Source organism: Lotus japonicus, chromosome 4 (genome assembly GCF_012489685.1).
Source record: "Lotus japonicus ecotype B-129 chromosome 4, LjGifu_v1.2".
In the NCBI taxonomy this organism is placed as follows: domain Eukaryota; kingdom Viridiplantae; phylum Streptophyta; class Magnoliopsida; order Fabales; family Fabaceae; genus Lotus; species Lotus japonicus.
The window spans coordinates 4,614,066-4,631,581 of record NC_080044.1 but is presented as its reverse complement, the minus strand read 5'-3'; the positions used below and the strand labels follow the sequence as shown (position 1 = coordinate 4,631,581).

The following is a 17,516-nucleotide window of genomic DNA, read 5'->3' as shown; positions in this document are numbered from 1 at the left end:
TACTATTGTATTGAATTATGTCTCATTCCTCTTCCCAAACATGCTTCGCTAGGGTTGATGGCGGCGCAAATCAAGAGGCAAGTAATGGAGATGGTGAGGAAATGGAAAGCGAGGGTTCGGATCGTTTGGAGATAGGAGGAAGGCGCGCGCCTCATTCGATCGGTTTTCACCCTCTTTATCGACGACATCTCAAATCGCGTCAATTACCACCGGGTCTGAGGGCTTTTTACCCAAATTGCAAGGGTTTGTGAACCTGTTCGTTCAAAGGCAAAGGAAGATTGGGAGATTATATCAGTTTGAGTTTGTGCGATTTGCTTCGATGGAGGTTGTCTCAGACGATTAGCCTCCTCAATGGGTTTCGATTGGGTGGAGTGAATGTATCGATGGCTTTGGAAAGATTTTTGCGGCATGGGTTTGCCGATTTGGGTTCGTTTGAGTTTTTTAGGGTTTCTTGTGTCAGCAAGGTAGCTGAGGATTGACAAGTGATGTCTTTCTCTCTAGCTGGTTGTACGTCTAATGCTCTTTTGGAGCTAGAAGGTGAGGTTTTGTCGTCTTGTCGGTATTGTGATCGCGAGGTCACCTAGTGCCGCGAGGTCTCCTTTAGAGGTTACTCCTTGCGTGCCTTTACCCCAGGATCAAGTGAAAACCCCTATGGTTAATGCTTCCTAAGAAAGTTGAAAAAAGAGGAAGAAAGATGAAGGAACTTGCTGAGTGCTCCAGTGGGATTGCGGTAGCTAAAGACGCTGACATTGATGCAGATCCAATAAGGAGAGAGTTGATGGTTTTGCTATTGAATATATTAAATAAAATAATGAAGACTTGAGATCCCGCAAGTTTCTCTAAACGTGATAGGAATGAGGTTGAGTGTCATATTTTATCCCCACTTGTCCAAACTCGCTCGTCGCTTCCCCTTGCCATGCCTAATTGCTCTCAAACCATACTTTAAGTCTACCTGCAGCCATCAATGATTCTGATAAAAGCTCATTGAACACCATTTGCAGAGGAAAAACTTTGTTAAGTCTAAAGGAGTAAAGGGTATATCATATATGCATTTGTGCCTTTTAAGAACAAAAAGCAGAAAGCAATCAATTCCATGGAAGTCCTTTAGTGAATACTGAAATAAAGGATAAGGGGAATTCCTGAATTCTAGCATGCATTGTCCTAAATCCAACCACACTGGTGTATGTGTAACCGAAAGAGTGGACCACATTATAATTTACAGAATTATATAAAAATTATTGGGTGGTATAGGCTTATAAAAACCGGATTAAAAAGTTCAATAAAGTAACAATCTTACATAATTTCTATAGCTTACTTACTTCACAATCACCAATTTCAGGTCAATCATGCTTGATTTCAATTAAATAAGATTTCGATTTGAGTAATATGTACACCTGAAACTTATTTTGTACTTAATTAAATATGTTTTTTCCCATAGATATGAATTGAATTTGGTCCCTTAAAGAAATTCTTAATTTTTATTCTCCAATATTAATAAAACGTGAAGTTAGTCATCCTTGTTTCATTTGTGACGGTTTTTAACGCATTTGTGGATATTTTTAACCGCAATAAGATGTGTTAGTGTCCAAAGCACTTTGAGGAGGATAAGCTATTGTGAGTTGATGTCCGGGGAATTTCAGAAAATTATTTTCGGACTCAATACACCTTAGACTATCAAGTAAAAACACAAATGAATTGAAATATATGAGAAAGTGAAGTGTGAACACATTATTACACAAAAGTGACATTTGGTTGCTATATAGTGCTGGCATCCAAATTCAGCAGTCTCCTCTTTGGACATTTTCTCGTTGTAACTGCTTCCTTCATCACTCTTCCCTGTTCACTGTCATTCATCTCTCTCTTCTCTGACCCTGCTGAAGGACATTGTTTTCTCCCTCATTCACCTCTGTAAGTATTTCAAACGCTTTGTGAGTTTTCTATATTCTTTGCTCTGGTTAGTGGATAATATTGGGGGGGGGGGGGGGGGGAGCGATCTCCTTGATGGAACTTTATTTTAGAACTAAATCTTATAAGGGTGTGTATATTTACTTTGTTGGGTCATGTGCATGTTAAATTAACAGACTCTTGTTGTTGAGAAATTAAAGGACTATAGCAGTTTGATTTTTTCTCATGTTATATGTGTTGTAGAATAAAATTTTAAGAAACTCATTTAATTGAAAGATTTTTTGACAAGGGTAAGTTTGCTTCAAGTCCTTATATGTTAGATGAGAACAGTAAGCAGTGTGATTACATTCATTTTCTTTTTCTATTTTATGATGTCCCTTGTAGTTGCAATGAATCTTTCTTCCATTTGGACAAGAAATATAAGAGAAAGATGGGGTTACTACAGGGTTATTTTGTATAGAGGAATCATTAAGTTAAAAGTTCCAGTGTGCCTGTCCACTGTCACAGTGCTTTTTGATACTTTCTCATTTGAGGCCTCTCTTTTTTTTTTTTCTGTAAATTGACGATTTGATTTATAATTTTTTTTTCTGATGTATGGTAAAATGAAATTTTGATGTTTATTATATGATATATTATATGATATAAATCTTGTTTCAGGGATATTGGTGATTTTGAGTGCATAACATCTGCCTCCAGCTCTAAGCAATTCTTGGTATCCAAAGACTCCCAGGGCAAAACCAACATGCGTTGGTTGGGTCTTTCTGTTGATGTGTTCCGCCGAGTTGTGAGGTTGAACCTGCATTGTAAAGTTATTCTGTAGCTCACAGTTCCCATAAATCCTATCGTTTGTTACCTTCGGTTCGTTGTTCTCAGGTACTGACATGGAAGCCAACCGTTGTGTGTTTATTTCTTCTGATAAGTATAGAATTGGCTAAAAGATAGGAAGCGAAAGCTGATTCTGTTTGTGTTTTTAGTTTGTCCTAATCTCATATTGTTCTCTAGTTCTACTGTTTTTGTATTTTGATTGGTATCTTAATTGTCATATTCTATTGAGAATTTACTGTGTACGTTTAGACTGATTGAGTAGTGTGGTGAGGATCAAAAGAAGTTATGGTAAGCCAAGCAGCAAGCCAAACGAAATTCCGAGCATTGAAACATGAGAATGGCATTGAAGGTGAACCAACAATTATTGTTAAAGTGATAGCATGCTTTCAACCCTTGCACTCTTGTCAGGTTAGTAACATGTTATTGATTGTCTGTATTTTCCAATTGCATTTCTTTTCTATAACTAGATCCATGATTATGAAACTAGTTGATTGATGGAAATTTTCCTTCAGTGTCTGTATTATGCATAAAACATACACAAGACCATTAAACACTATAGCTAATGTTATTAGTTATTGTAAAGTTTTACGAGCTCAACGATTGAATGGATGCTATCTTCTGATTCTTCGCAGGCTGAGTACTTCCGTCAATTGCTTAAGCCTGTCACGTAGATTGATTCACAGTTCTTTCATACTAAGTTGGAGTTTTTAGTTTTCCTTTTCATTCCTCTTTTCCTGAGAGAAGCAGTAAGTTACCAAAGATCTCATAAGAGCACCATAGCATCTACTGGTACATATTTTTAAATGCACTTTTTCAAAAATTGTTCCTCTTTTCCTGAAGTGCATGTTTGTAAATTAGTTTGAAAACCACAGTGTAGCCAAAGTCATGGTTGACAGAAGCTAAAGCTAGGGAAGTTGCTTCTCTGTTTACCATGATTTTGACTTCACTGTGGTTTTTTAACGTGTTTCCAATCATGCACGAAAGGGTCTCATATTAACTATGTGGTTCCACTGTTCTGTAGGTCAGTTTTATTGAATGGTTAAGGCTGGCAGGTCTTTGCCTCGTCCACATCATGTGGCTTGGCAATCACCTTATTCGAATTTCTCAAGTGTGCTGCCGAACCCTACCTTACTTGGTGTTCCAGCATATCTAAATTCTAGCACTTGCAATTTTCCCACGGTCGGTACACTTCCCAGACTTGCAGCTCCTGCTATCCCAAGTCTGAAGTCTGAGCTTACAAATGAAGCGAAAGGGTTCCTTCACTACCCCAGTGTCGAAACAGGTTTCAAAGAAACACATACTGTAGGAGCATTTCAAAATGTAAATCCTACATCCTTGCAGCAGAAGTTACTGATCTTTGACCATTCTGGTAATAAGACAAGGATGTTTTATGGTCCAGTTCTCCCTCCTGTCCAGAGTCCAATTGTTACCGCTACTAAATTTGCTCAAAGTCGTAATGTAAATGGGGAGAGACAGGCAAGTAATATGGGCCAAAAATATGTCGCTGGTTACAGTTTACCAGAAGAGTCTGTTAAGGATCATATAGTTATTGAAGAAAGTGAATATCATGAAGACACAGAAGAAATCAATGCATTGCTTTATTCTGATGATGACTTCGATGGAGATGATGATGATGAGGTAACAAGTACAGACCGTTCCCCTCTGGCAACCAAAAGGACTTATGTGATGCAAGAACAATATGGAGATGCAAAAGATAAGGTTGCTAGTTCTGAATCTTCTGATTGTCCTAACAAAAGACTGAAATTGATTGATGATGGCTACAACGGATCGTCCGCACTTGTGGACAATGCTAGTTTGGTAAGACTAAATGAAACCTCTGAGTGTGTTAGTGATGCTGAATCAAAGAATTCTAGTGGCTGGGGACATTCTGTTGAGAAAACTAAGGTAGATAGTTCAATGGTGGATGGTATCAAGTCGAAAAAGTTAAAGATCCGTGAATCATTGCGAGCTCTTGAGAATTTAATTCCTGGTGAAAAAGGAAAAGAACCACTTTCAGTCATTGATGGAGCTATTGAGTACTTGAAATTTTTGATGTCCCAAACTAGTAGTAATCTTGGAGTGAAATATGACTAAGTACTCATTGTCATTGAAGGACACATGCAAGGTGAAAAGATGTACAGTTCTTTGTATTCTTAGCTATGCTAGTTGATTTGCTTATCGTAGTAAGTTTGTTTCTCTCAAAAATATCCTCTTTCTTGAGGTGTATATATGGTTGGGAAATAAAGGTAATAGTGTTACACTATCCCTGGGAAACACAAGTGTGTTTGCAGCGAAAAGAGACCCTACCCGGCTCGAACTGGATTGCCTCGGCTACCTGAGGTTTAAAGAAAAAGATACTACTACACTATGCCACTGTAGTTGGAGAAAAATGCAGGATGGGGTTTCAACTTGTTGACCAAAATGATTACCCTGTAGCTTTTTTGGATGGAGATGCTAGTGGTGGGGTATTATGTAAATGAGGACACTTTTCCCTCAAGTGTTGCACTCTCTTGGTGATTGAATTGAATGCATGCGCATTAGGCAACTGAGGTCCCACTTTCCACCCTCCTTTTCATTCTTGAGTTAATGCTTTTGTCCTCTCTTTCAAGATATGAGCTCTAAAGTGCCAAGAAAGTTTCCTGATTTCTGGCAGAAAGCCTGAAAGGGGGAGTATAGTGTTTCATCATAAGTTGCTGGGGCCCTTTGAATGGATATAGAAAAGATTACTTTGTTTTACATGTTGATGAGGGAGGAATGAATGATGATGTGCAATTCTAGTTTCTACTTTGTAATTCATAGGTGGTTTGTGTATTGTGGGTCTCTTTTTCATGATGCTATCATGCATCTGTCGGCTGTGTGATTGTATGAAACTATGAACAATTGAAGTGTGAATGCTCTGCACATGTTTTGGTTTAACCTGCACATCTTTTCAGTTATTATCTGATGTGCTTCATGTTTGTGCATCTTGAATAATTGAATATCATCTTTGATCAATCTGTGATTCCTCATGTCCTGTTACTTGTACCTTTTTTGCATGCCTTCTACATAAAAATATTAAGAAAAACGTAGGTAGGGGATTAGTGCAGGTATCAAATCCTGAAGCGTAGAATGTAATTTATCTTTCCGATGTACAAAAATAATGTAATCTAGTTGTGTTAATTTTGTGGTTTTTAAATCTATTGTATAAAATTGTGTATTTTATATATCTAATTTTCAAAAAAATTTATTACCATGTTTGAGGTCCCCATGGGAAGGTGAGAAACAAGGATGAGGTAAAAATTCACCGGTCGTTGGGATTTGGAATGAGGGCGAGGACAAAGGGATGCTGCGAAGGGTTAGGAAGTGGGGAGGCATTCCCTGCCCTCGCCCCATGCGGTTGTCATCTCTGAATCACCTTTTATCTTTTTAGGATTTTCAATTTGTTAGATTAGGTTTGTAGTATTATTAAGAGCAGAAATGGATTCATGTTTTCTGCACTTGGATACATCAATCTATACAGAGAATTATTAGGGCCTGAGCCCAACCAAGTTTTATTTCTTCTCTTCCATCTCTTGTGCTCCATTGGAAAGAACAAATTCTTGATTTAGAGAAGACAATAATTCTTCAAAGATAGGAAGCAATTGCTCTGTATAAGGGACTTATTCAGATGTTCCCTGACCATGGCTCCCAGGGGTGGCTTATTGTCCACACATTTTATTAAGGTCTAACTGGACTCTGCTGCTCGAGTCTCGAGGAGCTTTGATGAACAAGAATCTTGGTGAGGAGCAAGTTGCTGCCAATGCCATGAACATTTTTCAGATGAATGATTAATACTCTACCTGGTATAATCCTGGATGGAGAAACCATCCCAACTTTTCCCAGAAGAATGAGAAGAACCAGAAGCCTTAGGGAACTAATGAACTCTCTCTCAGTTCATTGCAGATTTCGCGTCTAAATTTAGTCCAAATGTAATACTTACTGTATTCTGAGCTTTGCTATGTATATAAGAAATTGTAAATTGACCACGCTTTCTGCATACTGGCTACAATGTTTAGTTTTGGAGGTTGGTGCGTGTGCCATAAGAAAACTATCACAAAAGCTTATTATTATTTCCAATAATGTAGAATACATTTATGTACACATATTTCATTGTCAGGACTCAGGAATTCTTTTCCTAATCGCATAACAGGGTCTGGTTCAGTCAGCATTTCTTAATTAAAAGATTTTTACACCTAGGAAATTAGGATTTCTGTAAGTCCAGATCACTTTAATTGGTCTAGTGGCAGTTGATATTTGTTTTAATATGATCTGCCTCCATTTTATCTTCTATTTTGTTTGGTAATTTAGTGTATAAGAATTCAGAAGAGACAGAAGAACTTATGAAAACTGAGTATAATTTTGTAAAAAGTATACATTTCAGCAGAGCTGTAGAATTCACACAAGAAAATCATGATTAGATTTGGTGACAAATTACAATGTAGTTTGAATTTCATGGCAATTTCATAAAGTAAAAAAAAAAGAAATAAACAAAGAGAAGCCCCATTTACTGTCCAAAAGAAGAAAAAGGAAAGAAATATGACAAAAAGGACAAAAACTCTTGAACACAGAAATTAATTTGAGAGGTATCACTATCAGAATCTTGCCAATTGAGAGTTTATTATCACTCAGGATATTGAGTTTCTCCACCTTCTAGTTGTCTTCCTGTTCTGTTCCTCTGAATTGGGAACCTGAGGTGAAATGCCATGATGATGTTCTACATTTGTCATTTTCGCGAGTTTGCCCAATTTCTTCCAACCGCTGCTCCACGCGGATGTGTGCTTCTGCTTCATCACCTTATCAAATTGTCTCTGCAGATTTTCCATGTCATTTTGAAGCTCTAGGTACTTGGTTTTCACACTCTCAAGCTCAAACTTCAGTGTGTTAATGTCTTTCTTAGCCGTCGCCCACCCTTCTTGGAACGATTGTGGTGTCCCTTCTAGTAGAGTTTTCCGGTTCGTAACCATTGGCTGGTACTGAGATTCAACACCTTCTTTCAGAGAACTGGTGGCTAGTGCATTGCTTATCTTTACCTGTTCAGAAAATAGAACTTGCACCACCACCCTTAATGGAAGCCTTTCATTTTGGGCTGCATGCATGCAGGCATCAATGGAGAGTTTCTGACAATCCATCACGCGGCAGAGCCGCTTCCTTTCATGCTCAGTCAGTGATGGATGTGCCTGATAATTAGTTTCACAGTTAAGTACAGAAGTAGAGAAAAACACAAATTGATGTAGTTTCTCATATTTATTGTTTCAGACTAATGAATATGCAACTAACCCGGTCTATAAAGAAACCATTTTGCCTCAGAAATGATTGAATTTGATTCTATGTTTGCTGATATCATATATGTGATATAGTGCATGTTTCGAAACTCGTTCGAAAATCACGATAAATCTAAAATCGTGATGGACAGATGCAACTTCTAGCGAAGTCCACAATAATTTTGGCTTCACCATGTTTTTCAAACGAGTTTCCGAACATGCACATAATACATTACACCATGTATCCCAAATTTTGTTTTTGAGAAAATTATAACAATTTACTATGTATCCCAAATATATTTCCACTGGAAATAACCAGAAAATCTTTTTCATGTGAAAGAACCAAACAACAAAAAATTGAGCATTTTTGTAATCTTTCGTCACAGTGAAGTATTTGAGATAGAAGGCTTGACCTTCCAACTCTCTTGGGTTATTATCACATAGAAGTACATAAATTCAACTGCAACTAATTATGGAATCTGAAGTCAAAATTATTTTTGGGGAGAAGTTTATATGAGTACCTTCTGAGTGACAGAATTGATTATGAGATTTTTTTTTTGGATCCAAACATGTAATAAAGCATTTATTCATATTTTAGAAAATGCACATCTTCTCTTCAGCAAAGAAGCTGAAACCCAAAAAGCATTGCTTTTATTATGATGGAAATAAACATACCAAGTTAGTGTGTGCCTGAAGTTCTAACTCAAAATCTAACAAGCAGTTTTACTTAAATTTCATACATCCTAGAGTAATTTAAAATCACATGAAATTTTGTTGTTCTAATTTTTCCTAGGAACTATCAATTTACCTTAAGATAGGAATCAATTGCTCTGTATAGTCCATCATCACAAGTTCTAGTTGACTCAGGCAAAGCTTCAGCAAGAACCTGAAACTTTGTCAAGGAAAGGTTCCTATCTCTGGATACTTCTGTAAGATAACTGTCCACAAGTCTTGCCACTCTTGCCTTAGCATTTTGGTTAGTTCCCCCAACATGCTTGTCAGAAATGGATTGTCTGCTAGGACTAGAACTTTCAGTCTGCTCCTGAACAAGAAAATGCTCCAACAACCTCTGAACAAGATCCACATCATACATAGTCTCACTTTTATCATAACAAGGGATCAGAAGATCAGCAAGTGTAGCTTGCTCAAGCTGCATTCCCACCCTTTTCTCCAATTCAGTGATCAATGCAGGAGCAACTTTTAACATGTTTGCCATCCTCAGAAGCCTGAGAAGGAAGTTGCATGAGACACTGTCCTTCTGGGGAGGAACTATGCTGATGAGGCTCTCAATGATCATCCTTTGATCCTTAGATTGAATACTTGATTTTTTTTCATCTTTAGTTCCATTTCCAGCCACAATCATATGTAGTTCACCTTTCCAGCTATTTCCACCACCTCCACTACTTCCAGAACTAGTGTAACTCATGTAGCTTGCTTCATCTTTAACTGGTGTTGCAGTGTCATTTATTATTATCAATCCTGGTAACCACTTAGTTGCATAATGCATTATGCCAGCACCAATCAATTCATATCTCATTCCCTTCACCTTAATTGCAGTAATGACTCTAACAAAGTGATCAATCCTAAGGATTGAAACATCTTCAAACCACCAATCAGGAGGAACAAGCTGGTTCCTGCTGGGGCTTGAATCTTTCATGTCATTATTCCATTTGGGGCTGGAAACTTGTACTGCTGCTCTTCCAGTATATGACCACCTTATCCCTTTCGGATTCGCGCAAGCCTTCCAAGCAATGGACTCGCTGCATCGCCGCACGATTTGAAGATTCTCCGCCCACGGTGACAGCTTCTCACAGCTTTTCAACACCACTATGGAGTCTCTCCATGAAGACAAAACCACATAGCTGAGAAACGCCTCAGTCTTGAATATGAGATTTCCTTCTTCTAGGTCCTCTGTCATTTCAAGATACTCAGCAGCACATCTCAGGCCAGAGATGTTGCCTGCTGTTAAATCAATCGCGATTCCGTAGCAGAACTTGACTGCAAGCTCCAAAGCCTCAGGTCCACCAGGGAGATCATCCAAAACTAGCTTATTCAAGTCAGGGTCGCGAGAATCATATAGGATCCTGTTCAGCTTTCCGCTTCGAGACAGCAAAGGGTACTTTCACATGAAAAGGGTAGAAAAGTTCATCAAATTCAGCACAATACAATTCATTACTATCTCTAATCTCAAGATAAAAAGTCATACTGATGGGAAAGAAAAGAAGGAAAAGAACTTCCAAGTTACCTTGTGCAAGTGGAAGGTGGCTTCTCCAATTTGAACCAGAAGATCACTAGGAATATCAGCTGAAACATACCTGAATGTGAAAGAGAGAAAAATGTTAAAGCAGCTGAAACATACTTTCAAACTCTAAAACAACACTATCAGAATTTTCAATCTTCCATGTGCTTTAAATTTTGAAATAACTAGCATTAGCACAGAAAATTAGTAGCTATGACATTTTCACAGGCACTGTGTCTGCATTTAACATACCAAGAGTTGCCTCTTTGCTGAAACCCTTCAATCTTGACACCATGTTTGCTTGAGCTGAGAACTCCGCCCCCATATTCCCTTCCTGCTGCTAACTCACTCTCTGATTCCCACATGATCAAAACCAGATTCACACAAAAATTTGAGCTAGATTGTTTTTCTTTTTCCAAGGAAAGTGTCTTTTTAAGTCAGAGTCAGAAAGTGAAATGAGCAGTGATATAGAGCAAAATGATCAAAACAAACAAGGTTTATGGAAAGGAGGGAGAACCCACATGGGATGCTTGGAGTTATCTCAAAATATTGTCGCTTTCTTCAGATTGATAACATTTTCAAGGAAATCTCACAGGCTGTGCTGAAATGGGCATGATCAGGGACTGTTGTTGAGAATGATCATAAGAGTTTCTATTTCTTTCAGCTTTTGGATTTCAGAATAGCATTCATCCATTAGTACTACAAGACAGGTAGTTACCATTTTTCTTTATCCCTGACCATACATGTCTCTTCCTTTTCAGCTTATTATTTTATTCTTTCATTCATGTGTGTTACTGAATTTATTACAATCCCAAAAAACATTCCTTTCATTGATGAGAATGAACCAATAGGACCATTTCCAAGAATGGACCTTGGGGTACTATTTGCATGCAAACTCATAGTTACCAAATTGCCATCTCATTATCATCCATGAACTTAACCAGTCAACTTTTTAGCTGTTCAATTCAGAAAGTGAAAGGAGATACCAGCTTAAGTAGTTTTTTCTTTTTCTTTTTTTAGCTCAATTGACACTAGTTAGATGATGTTAAATGTTTGATTTTTCAATCCACAGTGGTATTCTAGTACTTGTCAAATTTGTAGCAAAAAATTGTTAGAAAGTTGAGTGTGACAAAAAAACTAATACAAAGGGGATCTAAATTTTCAAAGTAACTACATATTGAATTGTTTATATTCAACCAGGCACAATGGATTTCTTGCAGTCAAAATTTCTTAAAGTTACTGCAGCCATAATTTAGAAGGTCATTGAATCAGGATTAGATAGTTTAGATTTAAAATGAAAATCACAAACATAAAATTAATTACTCTAAATTCGAATTGTCGGATCAGAATTCAACTAATATAAAACTATAAATCCAATGAATTTAGGGGGTTTTAGAGTAGAAAATCCAAATCCCTATTTTTCCTTTTTAAATTGGTGTCTCTCACTAATCTTAGCACCGTTTGAATGAGTTTATCTAATAACATAAGTGTTTATGTAAGAGTTTATAAGAGCTTATATTTATTTGTAACATGTTTTGAGTTTATTGTTATAAATTATTAAGATAAATTTGTGCTTATCTACGACGTATTTACAATTTATATCAATAAATTTTTTTAATTGATTTATGAATAAGCGTTCATGTCAAGTGCTTATCGACATAAGCGCTTGATTCAACTAGTGTTCACTTTACTGAAACACATCCTATAACCATGTTCTGAAAACAAGTGGGAGGGAGAAAAATGGGATTTTACCCCTTGAAAAGGAAAATATGGGGCCAGTGGATGGGAGGTAAAATGAGTTGCTACGTGTTCTCTCCTCTGATTATATAACTAACGTATACAATTGGCACTTTCACAGCCTTCAGCTTATACCAAACTCTTGCACATGCTGTATGAGCCTGTATCCATTGCAGGGTACACTTGGAGAGAGCAAATGAATAATTGGAGTAGGATTATGGGATTTTGAATAAAGGTTCACCATGTAACGGAAATTGATGATTGAAAAGTGCTTTCTTTGACAATGATATTTTCACTGGACATTTATTTAAGTATGAACAACTCAAACCAATTAATAGGCTCAGTATTAAAAAATGTTTGAAATTCCTATAAAATAGTGGTTTTTTTTTTTTTTAGGTTTTGGCCCTATAAGTTTTTCTTTTTTTTAGCCTTTAAATATAAAATAATAGAATGACTTTGGTCCATACCATTAAGGTTCATACAAAAACACTGATGTGACTAATGGAGGGACAAAAACCAAAAAAATCCTTTTATTTATAGGGATTGAAAACTCTTAGGTGTCATGTCATATTTTATCAACAAATTATAATCAAATATAGTTGAATTAGGTTGAATAAATTAATTAACCTAGAAAAAACTATTCTCCTTCATCTTTTTCTTTCAATCACACCCAGAAAAATTCTTTACCTTCATCTTCTTCCGATCATCATCACACTAAACCACCACAAAACCCTCACCCAAACGACCAACATCAATGCACTACCATCATCAAACAACATGTTAAATTGTGAAATATGTGTCGTTTGAGAAGTTTAAGCTTAGCACAAATCTATCTCAACATGTATACCAAAACCCATGAAGATGGAAGTGAAATTACTGAATAGATAAATTTACAAATCACAAAGCAAAAGAAGGGACTTTAACACCATATTTGAGAAAGAAATCAAACGAATGAGCGATGTCTTCTCCTCCAATCTCTTTGGACTTGTGGTGCCGTCACATAGAAATTAAAATAGAAGAAAAAAATTGAGCGTAAAGGAGAAAGACAAACGGAAGGAAATTCAGTCGCAACAATATTGAAAGGAGTGAATATTTAACCGTGTGCGGCCAATTGGGGCCTCAGATTGCTGGCATGGGGAACAATTGGGTCGATGAGGATAGAGACATATGGTACGGATTTGATACCGAAACTTGGTGGTTCACTATTTGGGTGATGGTATTGCATTGATGTTGGTTGTTTGAGTGAGGGTTTTGTTGGTTTGGTGTGATGACGATAGGAAGAAGAAGATGATGATGATGAAGAAGGAGAATGATTTTTTTTTTATGTGATTGGAAGATGAAGGAGAAGAGTTTTTATGGGTTAATTTGTTGTTTCAGTCCCTATAAAGTAATAGTCTTTTGGTTGTTTTAGTCCATTTGTTGACCTTGACAATAGGGACCAAAATCACACACTATTATTTTGCATTTAAGGGCTAAAACTAAACAACACTTATTAAGATTAATTTTGTGCATTTTTTAATAGATAAACCTTCATTAAATCCGTATCCAAACAGACTCGTGGTAATGGAGTGTTAGACTTACAGTAGAAGTTTTTTTTTAAGCTGACTTACAGTAGAAGTTATAAGGAAAAGTTGAGGTTTCAAATTTGTTACCTTTTAGCAAAAGAAATTGTTGAACTTTATTACAACAAAAGTTATATAATCTTTGTACAAATCTGGGACGTCCAACAAAGCAAGCTTCAAATCTTATCCTTCTGAAAACGATGGATGAATCACTATACATGCATGTCTCTTTTGGGTCTAATACTACTGTACTTGAATGTTAATTTGTTGTTCCAAATCCCAGCAAAACAGTTCTGAATTTGTCTCCTTACGTTTGTATTCTACCTGGTTGTTGTCCTTAGTGCTCTCTGCCCCCACTTCCCACCCCCTCCTCCCAGAGAACAATGCAATTTCTTTCTAGCTCACTGATATTTCAGGAAAGAATATAATGCTCTATACAGCATACGCGTGCTGCCTATGTCCTTTGTAATGTAGAAATGTGTTTAATTAGAACACTTTTTGAAGATTTAAGAATAAAAAATTAAGGGGTAAATATGTTTTTAAACCTTCTAAAATAGGGTGAATTGAATTTGGTCTCTTTAAAAAAATTAAAGCTTTTAATCCCCATATTATTGAAATATGTGGAGTTAGTCATTGTCGTATTATTTGTGGTGTTTTTTTTGTATTAGCGACGATTTTTAACCGTTACAAATTCTTTATTTCAAATTTTAGTGGCAGTTTAAACCACCAAAAAATGAGTCGAGGACTAATTTCACCCATTTCACTAATGTTGGGACTAAAAGCTAAAAAAAAGTTTAAAAGGATTAAATCCAATTCATCCCTTTTTTTCAAGGACCAATAACATATTTAATAATTAAATATTATATTTTATACTATATTTCTTTGTTTAAACAAATGTTTTTGGATATTTCTGTCCGTTCTTGGCTTGTCTTTTTTCACTATATCCGGAGAGAAGCTAATGTGTGTGCTGATAAATTACCTCTATTGAGTTTAGGTTGCCTGATTGATCTTCACAGATGGCGTTTATCGCATGCTGAGTTGAATTCGTTTCTTACTTGCATTGTTGTGTAATTTGTATTTCATTGATTAAAAGAAAAACAAATGCCTTTAAAACACTTTACTAAGAGGGAATTTAATAAAAAAAATAGAAGGACTACCATCAATTTTTTTTTTACAAGAGGAAGATACCAACACTCATAATATTGTTTTTTCCAACATTACTTTTTTTAGTTGAAATTATGTATGATGTAGTTCCTACCTAATTGAAAATGAAACCATATAAATAAATCAAGTTATAGCGGATTATTTTTTATATTCTAGTGGACTCATTGATTTCTACTAAATGAGTAGCTAATAGCATTTTTTCGATAAAGAAATCAGGCTTCACACACAAAAATGATTGATTTATTATTATTTTTTAGTATGTGGAAAGGAATCAAAGGATCGATGTTAGACACTTTTATCTCTGAAAAAAACTAGCAAGAGTCAATTTTTATTCAACAATTTTTTGTTAATTAATTGAAATTTATGTGAGAAATATTAAGAATATGAGTTCTACTTCTACTAATCATATGTATACATATTAATACATACCTTTATATATAGTAAAATATAAATATTTTTTAGCAAATGTATATCTACTTAATATAATTTCCAAGCATTGAGGGTATTAGTTTCATCATCGCCAATTGTGGGAAAATTTGGGAAACTAAAAACTACACACCTTTACAGTTTTATAATTTTTTTTTCTTAATTTATGCAACTGTTATTTTTAACGAAAAATATTATCCATGGCACTAACTACGATCAGAAGAACAAACAAAATGGTAGCTGTGAGATTGATGAGCTTGTACTATCTATCTTATGAAGGATTGTGGTCTACTGGCATTCAGTGCAGACATAATTGAGGTCCTTCGACCTATCCTAGAGGTTGGACGTATTCTCATTAATTAAAAATAAAAACACTACATTGATGTCAAATCTATTTCGGGTCCCATGTATCTTGTATATAGCTTGCTTGATTGCTTTTACGAGTGTAGATTACTAGAGAAAAATGTGAAGAGATAACTCGATCATAAGGGATATATGTCATATGCAATGTGATGTGTTTGTTTAAAAATAAATTAGATTAGGTAGTGGTGTGGGTTGCTGAGAGGAATCAACAGAACGATTCTATAATCAAGTGATTACTTGAGGAAAGAGACTTTGTTCCTCAATGCAGGTTTTTAAGAAACTCTAAAAAGCCTTTAGTGATCGTCATTGAGAAGTTTGTATCGGTTGCAAAGGATATTAAACTAAAGTAAGGGGAAACATATAGATAAAAGCTTAAACGACTAAAAGCAAATGGCAAAAAGTTGTATAAATAAATGGCTGAAATGATAAATGGATGAAAGACTATAAAGAAACTTAAAAGCTAAAAGGTAAAGGCATGAATGTAAAAGATAAAGATAAATGTGAAAAATTTGTAGTTTGATTGAATGATCGATTGTGTTGTGTTTGTACAAATGACCCTTCCTATATTTATAGAGGCAAATCCCAAAACGTATGTATTCTTTGGAGATACATATATCCTTTCTTAAAAATCACATTTGAATGGTGAAACTTGATATTGCATTAAATTTCTCTCACAATAGATAACCCAAAGGTATGGAATTTATCTTGAGAAAAATGATCTTTATATGAGAGTGTGAGAATAAATTATGGCCGTTAGATCTTATTTGATGTTTTAATCTTGACCATTCATGATTAGATTTAACGGTCGTAATTTATTCTCATGTTCTCACATAAAAGCATCTCATCATGATGGATAGTTCAGGTCTTGTTCGGGGTGGATAATTTGGGATTTAAAATGTAAATTTGAAAACAAAACGTGTTCGACAAAAATGAAGTTGAATTTTTTTTTTTTGTATTTCAAAACGATTTTAGCCCAATATTTAAAATCACAAAATGTGGTTTTGTGATTATGATTTTTAGTTTCAATAACATGTAAAATCACCACCACCCTTCACCATCACTGTCGCCTCCACCACCGCCACCAACTTCACCTCCCGCGTCCACTTGCAAGCACCACCCTCCACCACTATCATCACCTCTGACACCACCCCACCATCTCCACTAACGCCACTACCACCAACACTACTACTAGTCTGCTACCACTTCCACTGCCACCACAACCACCACCACCATTTTACACCATCACTTCCACCTGCACCACCGCCAACACCACCCTTTCACAATTGTCATTATCACCTCCACCATCGTTGTTGCCCTTGCCACGATCGTTGTCGCCACCAGGTAACATTCACCACCACCATCTTCATCGTCACCACAACCACTTTCACCATCACTCGCTCCACCACCTCCACTACCACCACCACTGTCGTCGTTGCCACCACTTTTCATTGCCACTGTCGTCGCCACTAGTTAACATCGACATCTACCGCCACTGCTACCTGGCCCCTCCATTATTATGTCGTCTCTACCCCCCACTGTCGTGAATTAATAAAGTTGATAATTGTGGAATTACAAAGTTGACATCAACTTTTTTCAAATTGAAAACCACAAAAAACTAAAATTGCATTTGTAAAACTGAAAATTAATTTTGCTTTATAAAAATTTAAAAACATGGGTCTAAATTTGTAAAAGGGTAATGGTCTAATTATACCATAATTTTATAAGCACGTTTGATTTTAGTCATTCGGCGAAAAAATAACGTCTAATGAAGGTAAAAAAATAGCCAATAAATAAAAAAATAACTACCGTTTGACATCACTTTTCCGTCTAAGGATTAAAGTTAAACTCGCTTACAAAATTAAGAATTAATATTACCCTTGACCATTGTAAAATTACGAGATCGAGAGAGGGACTCAAACTAACATGGAGAGAGGGACTCAAACCAACAACTTATGCCTCGCAGGCTCCAACTTTTTCCGCACGTGCCTATGCCCATTGGGTGTTGGGGATTGGCCA

General features: G+C 36.1%; 2 protein-coding genes across 3 annotated transcripts; one reads left to right on the top strand and one right to left on the bottom strand.

Moving 5' to 3' along the window:
* Positions 1–1,741: 1,741 nt before the first annotated feature.
* On the top strand, positions 1,742–5,724 carry LOC130716249 (transcription factor bHLH143-like). 2 transcript variants are annotated; one of them, XM_057566455.1, is made up of 5 exons: positions 1,742–1,908; positions 2,563–2,778; positions 2,980–3,138; positions 3,363–3,519; positions 3,752–5,724. In XM_057566455.1, the coding sequence occupies exon 5, from the start codon at positions 3,766–3,768 to the stop codon at positions 4,822–4,824; it is 1,059 nt and encodes a 352-aa protein (XP_057422438.1). In that variant the 5' UTR covers positions 1,742–1,908; positions 2,563–2,778; positions 2,980–3,138; positions 3,363–3,519; positions 3,752–3,765; the 3' UTR covers positions 4,825–5,724. The 2 variants fall into 2 exon arrangements, with proteins under 2 accessions (XP_057422438.1, XP_057422437.1); XM_057566454.1 differs by having other exon boundaries at positions 2,563–3,138.
* Positions 5,725–7,096: 1,372 nt separating this feature from the next.
* Positions 7,097–10,993, bottom strand: LOC130716246 (root phototropism protein 3). Its single transcript, XM_057566452.1, has 4 exons — positions 10,501–10,993; positions 10,255–10,324; positions 8,818–10,128; positions 7,097–7,925 (listed from the first exon to the last, which is right to left on the bottom strand). The coding sequence occupies exons 1-4, from the start codon at positions 10,611–10,613 to the stop codon at positions 7,374–7,376; spliced, it is 2,046 nt and encodes a 681-aa protein (XP_057422435.1). The 5' UTR covers positions 10,614–10,993; the 3' UTR covers positions 7,097–7,373.
* Between the last annotated feature and the right edge of the window lie 6,523 nt (positions 10,994–17,516).

Bases quoted from the DNA above. Each gene is read 5' to 3' on its own strand.
- LOC130716249 (XM_057566455.1), top strand. From the start codon at position 3,766: ATGGTTAAGGCTGGCAGGTCTTTGCCTCGTCCACATCATGTGGCTTGG.
- LOC130716246 (XM_057566452.1), bottom strand. From the start codon at position 10,613: ATGTGGGAATCAGAGAGTGAGTTAGCAGCAGGAAGGGAATATGGGGGC. The intron at 10,129-10,254 runs GTAACTTGGAAG...TTCATGTGAAAG, and splicing joins CCACCTTCCACTTGCACAAG to TACCCTTTGCTGTCTCGAAG. The intron at 7,926-8,817 runs GTAAATTGATAG...ACTAATTATCAG, and splicing joins CAATTGATTCCTATCTTAAG to GCACATCCATCACTGACTGA.